General features: G+C 38.7%; 1 protein-coding gene across 1 annotated transcript; it reads left to right on the top strand.

The window, feature by feature from the left end:
* The first annotated feature begins 268 nt into the window (after positions 1–268).
* Positions 269–7,759, top strand: LOC143446503 (eukaryotic translation initiation factor 2 subunit 3). The gene is made up of 10 exons (XM_076946158.1): positions 269–442; positions 3,475–3,666; positions 3,868–4,075; positions 4,317–4,475; positions 4,551–4,685; positions 6,202–6,296; positions 6,429–6,573; positions 6,743–6,912; positions 7,079–7,251; positions 7,427–7,759. The coding sequence occupies exons 1-10, from the start codon at positions 377–379 to the stop codon at positions 7,500–7,502; spliced, it is 1,419 nt and encodes a 472-aa protein (XP_076802273.1). The 5' UTR covers positions 269–376; the 3' UTR covers positions 7,503–7,759.
* The last annotated feature ends 334 nt before the right edge of the window (positions 7,760–8,093 follow it).

Raw genomic sequence — 8,093 nt, 5'->3', positions numbered from 1 at the left:
CCCAACCATAATGTTTGTTCTGCAACTATGAATTATTATTTTCTCATGTTGCATCATTCATGCCGTTTCTGAGTGAAGTACTGGTAGTGGTATAGTGGTATGGCGATGGCGGTAGGCCACTAGGCCTACAGCTATAGGTATCGAGGCTAGGTTAGCTAGGCTAGGCCTGCTGATGAGAGATATACTACACAAAGAGAATTTTAATGCTGTTATTACTATTTAAATATCACTAGTGAATGCATACATGGTGCGTTATGTCATGTCATGTAATTTGTTTTGTTTGCAGCTACCAGCACCTTGCTAAAAATCGTGCGATTTTTTTTAACACGATTCAAACAACTTTGACCTAAAAAAATTTCAAGCATCCCCGTGAAACATGTCAGAGGAACCAACAGTGACACAAGGACAGCCGCATTTGGCAAAGCAAGATGTTTCTACGTTGGTAAGTTAATAGGGTCTCGTATACAAGTGTACAACCAAATGACGACACAATTTGAGTAGCTGGGGTCTAGTATAGCAAAGGCATCCTATGGTTGTGCACTTGTTTACTAGACCCAGTGAGGGTACCAATATTCTGGGTTTGGTAGCTATGCTAAACTGAGTACATCCTTTAATCTTTATCCCGACTGCAGAGTATGGTAGGTACACACATGACGCACATTAGCCTCGTAGGCTAAAAAGACCTTCCGGTATATTGTTGTTAAGCCAGAGAAGTGCAATCTCTGAATAAATGAAACGGTAGACAATGATTTTTGTTATTCGTTTTCTATTGAAATTTGGTTAAAAAACTGCACTCTCCACACCCTGGCTTTGGTTTCAGACCAGGATGCACATCGGCTGGTTGAGGTGCGTGAAAATTTTGTTTCTGTACTCGGAAGATTTCAGTGGATACTGCCATACTCTGCAGTGAGGTTCCTTACATCATAAGTGTACCGTAGTTAATATCTTAGACGTTTTAATTTCTCGGATCATCGCCACTTCTCTCTGGTTCATTGACAGTTAGTGTGCATTTTCCATTGTGAAAAGCACGGTAAGTGCAGCCTCACAATTGTTGAAGGCTGCACTTGCTGCACCCAAACGATTCACATTTACCTTTGAAAAGTGGATCCCACGTGCCCTGCGTTTGCCTTCTTGACTGCAAAACCACCTAGTGCACCCCGATTTTAGTCGTCCTGCAACCCGAGATCTCTTTGAAAAGTGCCATGCTTTCCAGTGTGGTTCTCATGTCTTTTTATTGTGCTACATCATACTTTTAGCAGACAATTTTGTGATACGACGATAAGATATTTATATATATCTTACATTGACCTTTTTCAGCCTTCAGATTTGCAACAAATATTTTGTAAATGTGAAAAAAATTAACAAAATCAGTAATTTCGTGTAGTTTTGAATAGTTATATTTACATTTTAATTCAACAGATTCCCGTAACATTCGAAACAATAACAACAATGTAACTGTAATTTAACTAATGTAATTTCCCGTAACAATGCTAGCAATGCCATGATGCTGTTGCTTTAATTTAAGATGCACCATTTTTGCGGAATGTTGGTTTGTTGGCCCTGCTTTGACACAGGACTGTAAAATACTTACTTTGCCAATATTAATATATGTATACCAGGTTGCCAAATTGAAAAGTTTGTGATTTAGGTTTGGGTAACCAGTGTATGAAAAACATCCCATTGCGCTGATTCAAACTGTAATATAACAAGTTACGCATATATCAAACTCAATGTAATGCAACAAACTTATATATTTCATCAGATACAGGATTGCATCTTGCTTATCTCTCAAAATCCACTAAAATTATCCACTCTCAAACTGCACTGTTTAACCAGTAATTTAGAAGTATTTTTTTGACAAAGAGGCATCATAGTTGTGATCGTTGGTCAGATTTTAATTCATCAGCGTGTTTTAAAATCCTTTCAATTTTTTTTCATTTTGTTTTAACATGCATGACAATAACCAAGATGATATTTTGTATAAGAAGAGTTGTTATGACATTTTTACGCCTCTGTCCAGTGATTTGCATTGAAGTTGAAGCACTTGAACTCGATGCAAGTAGCTTAAAAAAGAAGCTTTTCCTTAACTTTTACGAGTGGTCAAAGCAAAACAAAAAGGCATAATTAGAGCAAAATTGCTGCTAATTTTACTAAAGGCGTGCCTTGCGGAGATGTGTGGTGGCTCAAGCAAAACACCTTTAACATTTCCCCCCTAAGAACGTTGGATTAATTGTCAAATGATATTAAAATAATTTTTACATGGTGTTTCAAAAGTGAACTGTGTAAATAAAACAGGTAATGCCGTTTACGTCTGTTGTTATTGTTGTAGTAAAAACTATTTATATTTATAAAATGATAAATAATCACGATAACATAATATATAATTGTCTAAAAACTTGCTAATCTACCTATTGCCTATATACAAGTGTTTGTTTTTTTAGAATGGTTTATTTTAATATTATTATTATAATCAGTGTATTTTTATAGCGTTGCTTTTTTGAAACACCCTGTATTTGGAACAAAAGATAAGAAGTACAGGCTACGAAAATTAAAGTAACACGTGTCGTAGTCAAAAGTGTGAAAATTAATTAGACAAAAATTCTTGTTTGAGGCAAAGTTGTAATTTCCCCGGCTAATTTTTTATCATTGATTGAAAAGTGTTGAAATCATTATTGTTTGTCGAATCTGTTTCCAATCCAGTGCAGCATAAAAGCAAAATTATATGCTTTGTAAGGTGTGTGGACTGTGATCATATGGTTGTTAAAAGTTTTTTTCTGCTGGTTGAACTATCACAAACCAACTGAAATAGACAATGACAATGAAACCAGTGAAACTTTCTGCAAAAGATACCCACCACACTTTATTGAGCATCATAACAAGACTTTTTCCACATTTAGTGGCAGACAATTTGCATGGGAACACACCACATTTCCACAGTGGCACTATTGAGAAAGCGAGCTGAGTGAAATGTCACAAAGTCAAGTATAAGACCTTGCAAACTTGCCAATTATTATCAAACAACTTTGTCACTTTGTTCATAATGATTAGGTCAATTGGTTGTTGGCTATAATCATTGCTCTGAGATTAAGTCTGCTAATGGGGAGACCACAAAATATGCCAGTGCTTTTTTCTCTCACCATTGTTATGACTTGCTCTGATTTCTCAGAAGATTGTCAGAGGTTTTTCTCGATGGACTGTAATGACTCATGAGATAATAAAACGGGTCAATTCCCTGAGGGGCGTTCGCATTTCGCATGCACTCAAACACTCTCGTTTTCAATGAGGCAACAGCCATCCAGACCGCCATGCAACGTACACTTTTTTGTACTAAACAAAAGGGTGTTATGCATGTGCCATGCCTGTTTCTGGCGCTGTGTACAAACGCTCATTTACGGGGGATCACTCCTTGCATTTTTGCAGATACTGTTTTCACCTTTGTAATACAAAATGTTGCTCACAATTATCTTTCCACAGGATGTAACCACACTCACTCCATTGACGCCTGAAGTTATCAGCAGACAAGCTACGATTAACATTGGCACCATCGGCCATGTAGCGCACGGGAAGTCGACGGTCGTGAAAGCCATATCCGGCGTACATACCGTTCGCTTTAAGAATGAACTGGAAAGAAATATCACCATCAAGCTCGGTTATGCCAATGCCAAGGTAGAATTGTCGCCACTTGCTGGTATCAGACAAATATAATTGTGACCAAATAATTGTTTGAGAGCAAAATGTCGGAAGTTACGACTCCTACACGTGGAACAAAAACTCGAACAGAAATCAATAGCTAATATTCTGACTCCACTGTTCGTAATTGCTTGCTTATTCATTTTGTGTTCGGGCCGTTTATGAAATTCTTCGCAGATTTACAAAGCTGAAGGCCCAAGACCGGAATGCTACTGCGCGTGCAGCAGTGGAAAGGAAGACGAATTTCCCGCCGAGTTCAACGGAGCGACCGGGAACTTCAAACTTGTGCGACACGTCTCGTTTGTGGACTGTCCAGGCCACGATATCCTTATGGCTACCATGTTGAACGGAGCTGCTGTTATGGACGCCGCCTTACTGCTTATTGGTGAGCCATACGCCATACTATTGGCTTTGTTTATATACTTGTTATGTAATAGATGATTGGTTTCTAGATTGATTGATAATACTTGTAATTGTTACCGTAGTTGCTTTGCTTTTAACATTGGCCGCTGCGAAATATCTCTGTAAACCGCAGAAATAACTATCGCGTGATTGTAATTGATTGTGTTACTACATACACGGTATCAATGCGAAGTTGATTAAGCAAATATTTTTTTGTTGTTTAGCTGGCAATGAAACTTGTCCCCAGCCGCAGACATCTGAGCATCTTGCCGCCATAGAAATCATGAAGTTGAAACACATCATCATTTTACAGAATAAAATCGATTTAGTGACGCAAACTCAAGCGAAAGAACAATATCATCAAATTATGAAATTTGTACAAGGTATTTGAACCGATATGTTACTACAGTGTCAGCCGTTTAGGCTCAAGAGTGAACTTGAATATCAAAATTTTTCAGGTACCGTCGCTGAAGGAGCCCCCATAATCCCGATATCAGCTCAGCTCAAATACAACATCGAAGTTGTTTGCGAATACATCGTGAAAAAGATTCCTATCCCGCTTCGAGACTTCACTTCAAAGCCAAGATTGATTGGTAAAATCGGTTGATACTTTCACTCATTTTTCGTTCTGCAGCCCTTCAACTATTTCACGGTCTCTACCAACCTGAAAACCACTCACATCTTTTGTGACGTAAGCAAAACGTCATCGGATGTTAGAAAAGTTAATTTAACGCGGTAAAGTTGGTAGCAATACAGCAGCAAACATATTGCTTCATACAGTACCAGTACTGTGCTTGAGGGGCATCAGAATTACGCCCTTCCATGTGATTATGACGTAATGATTTTTACCCATTTACGTCGTTGATAAGCCAAGTAGTCTCGAAATGTGTGCTTGAGGTCAATTACACTATTGGCACAATTAGTGGCATATCTCAAAGATTTCGTGTAATGATAAATCGAATCTTTTCTTTCTTCCTGTTAATTATGACGGGCGAAAATATGATGCAAACTGTTGTCATAAAACAATGAAAGCCGATAAAAAACAAACAAACGCATTTAATTACCCTAACTCTAGCCCACACAAGGCGTGTCTGGTAGTTGTCCCAAACTTGCGGCAAGCTTAATTTCGATAATGCTTTTTCGTTGCTACTAAAACAGATGAACTACGAACTGACAAGACAGATGATTTTTTTACGTCTACTGATATCCACGAACTGTCGTTCAAGTCTAGGTCAAACTTTGTAGGTTAATTAAATTGCGCCGGCAGTCCTGCGCATAATGATAATAAATTGAAACCATAATTAAGATAACAACCAGATTATCGCGTGGCAAAATACACTTCACCAACTCCTGTTTCATTTTGTCTGTTTTGTTTCCGTTTTATGATGCGGTAATTTGTCACCGTTGCAAATCTTTATGTCGCACAGTGTCGTCGTCTCAAGTGTGATTGATGTATTATTTGTTCACGCACGTCACACGGGTGTAAACCTTCCAAAACCTTCTAAAATCTTCATGCTTTGTAACCTAAAGCATTGTATTGAGTTCGTTCTCTTTCTCCGAAAGGTTTTTTGGAAAAATGACACGTAGGTGTTGTAAGACTAACTAACTACCCTGGCAGCTGCACGCTTCGCGCCGGAAAAGATTAACCGCATTCCGGCTGGGGGCTGTGTATCAAGGCCGCCGTTTCAAATGGAGGTCGTGAAACAGCAAATGCGTCAATATGTAAACTTTAACAATTTTTCTTAACGTAAAGAGCGTTACCTTTCGGCAACAATAACCTGCAGCAATGCTCACAACTTATTAAAGCTGAACACAAGTAGTCTACGAATGTTACGATGTAAGCAGCTGCAGTCAAATGTCCGAAATGTCGGCAGTTCAAGATTTTCAAAACACGAGTTTTAATCCACGTCTATTATGCATGGACTTTGGTGTTTTATGGGTGATGACGTGCGCTCTGTTTATTGCACAATTTTTTAATAAAAGAGAGAAACAAATTGTCTGTGGCTTATTGTCTTACAAACGTCGGCATATATCGGTTAAGCTGCTTAAATCTGTGACAAACAAACAACTAAGGAGTTAATTTGTTGTATTACGCTTTTTATTTTGTAGTAATTCGTTCGTTTGACGTCAACAAACCTGGTTGTGAAGTTGACGACTTGAAGGGAGGTGTGGCTGGTGGAAGTATACTGAAGGGGGTGCTGAAGGTAACTTGTCTGCTTTCATAGCCTTTTTATATCGAGCCAGCCTGTATGGAATACGAGAATTCGATTTTCACGTTTGAAAACTATATGTTAATTGCTTTGTAGGCTAAATGTTGTCCAATATTTTGCTTATAGATCGGCCAGGAAATAGAAATTCGGCCGGGAATCGTTGCAAAAGATTCCGAAGGAAAACTTCAAGTTCGCCCGATCTTATCGAGGATCGTATCGTTGTTTGCTGAACACAATGATCTTCAATACGCAGTGCCAGGAGGGCTAATTGGTGAGCAGCACACAGCCTCTTTATCCGTGATACGCCTAAGAAAATCGCAAAAATGTCCAGCGTTAACGATATGCAACTACAGGGACGAAAATTTACCACAACTAATGTTCATAAATGCCACTTGTACTTAAGCGGCATGCCTTAAACATCAGCTTCGTGTTTTGCGCAGGCGCTGGTACTAAGATCGATCCAACCCTCTGCCGAGCTGACCGTATGGTTGGCCATGTTCTGGGTGAGGTTGGTTCCCTTCCTGATATTTTCACTGAGATCGAAATTTCCTATTTTCTTCTCCGGCGTCTGCTCGGCGTTAAAACTGAAGGAGATAAGAAAGGAGCCAAGGTAAGGCATCTCCGTCGTGTTTTTCCTCAGTTTGTTTATTTACTAATTTCGTTTTGAAAGCACTTTTTGCTACAGTTGCAAAATCGTTTACATCTACGAATGTTTGCAGGATCATTATTTTCAAATGATTTACTTTGTAATGAAGTCTCGTTTATCGCTAAATCAGGTTCAGAAGTTGACAAAAAATGAAATCCTGATGGTCAATATTGGTTCTCTTTCCACCGGAGGTCGCGTTTTAGCAATTAAAGCTGATCTGGCGAAGGTGATGCTCACCAATCCTGTGTGTACCGAAGTAGGCGAAAAGATCGCCTTAAGCAGAAGAGTTGAGAAGCATTGGAGGTGGGTTGTTTAAGCTCATAAAATATATGCTAGCAGTTGTGTGGGTACTTATTTTTTTTTGTTGAAATTAGTCACTTCTGCAAGTAAAATAAATGTGAAAGGACAAAGGTGCAGGCAATAAGTGTCAACTAACGATCCAAAACATCCTTTCTAAAATGGTGGTTTATTGTTTCAGGTTGATCGGATGGGGGCAAATCAGAAGAGGAAACGTTATTAGGCCAACTGCTTTGGGAAAAAGTTCGCGAGAATAAACGATTTATTTCTTTTATTTCTTGAATTTATTTTCAAGATGGCGATTTTAAATTTGTGTAAAGGACTTGGTAATCTGAGCACTTTTGGACATACCTTGCTCAGAAGGAAGAATTGTTGGTGACTGGATTTGCGAGCCTGCCGGAAAGCAAACAACTATTTTTTAAGTTGATTGCGGACTTATGTAATTCGTACCTGCTATGATTTATTATTATATGCTGTTTTTCGTTAACCTTGCATATAAAGTAGACCAATATTGCTACCGACTGTTCATTAACAGACAGCTTGAGGCAACATGTTGCAATAAAAGTTGTTGAAGGAAAGTGTTTTGCTGCAACTGCTGAATTGCGAAAGACTTTTGATAAATATTGGCATTGGCTACAACAGGCTATGAGAGCTAAAATCACCAATCATTTGTAAAAACGCTTCTCCGAGTATGAAATTGCTTCAATCGTAGGTGTATTGCGCATACTGTACAAAACTGGTGTGTGCGCTACTGTTAGTTTCGTTTTTGAACAAGAACTGGTTTCAGAATGTTCTTGAATTTCTCACGCGAAGTTACGTCTTCAGAAATTCTCTTTCGGCACTTCTGC

The sequence above is a fragment of the Clavelina lepadiformis genome, chromosome 2 (genome assembly GCF_947623445.1).
Source record: "Clavelina lepadiformis chromosome 2, kaClaLepa1.1, whole genome shotgun sequence".
NCBI lineage: Eukaryota > Metazoa > Chordata > Ascidiacea > Aplousobranchia > Clavelinidae > Clavelina > Clavelina lepadiformis.
Note: the sequence above shows the minus strand (reverse complement) of the source record. Positions and strands in the feature narration are given on the sequence as shown.

Coding starts and splice junctions, on each gene's coding strand:
- LOC143446503 (XM_076946158.1), top strand. CDS start 377: ATGTCAGAGGAACCAACAGTGACACAAGGACAGCCGCATTTGGCAAAG. Junction 4,476..4,550: donor AATTATGAAATTTGTACAAG/GTATTTGAACCG, acceptor AAAATTTTTCAG/GTACCGTCGCTGAAGGAGCC. Junction 6,913..7,078: donor GAGATAAGAAAGGAGCCAAG/GTAAGGCATCTC, acceptor TCGCTAAATCAG/GTTCAGAAGTTGACAAAAAA.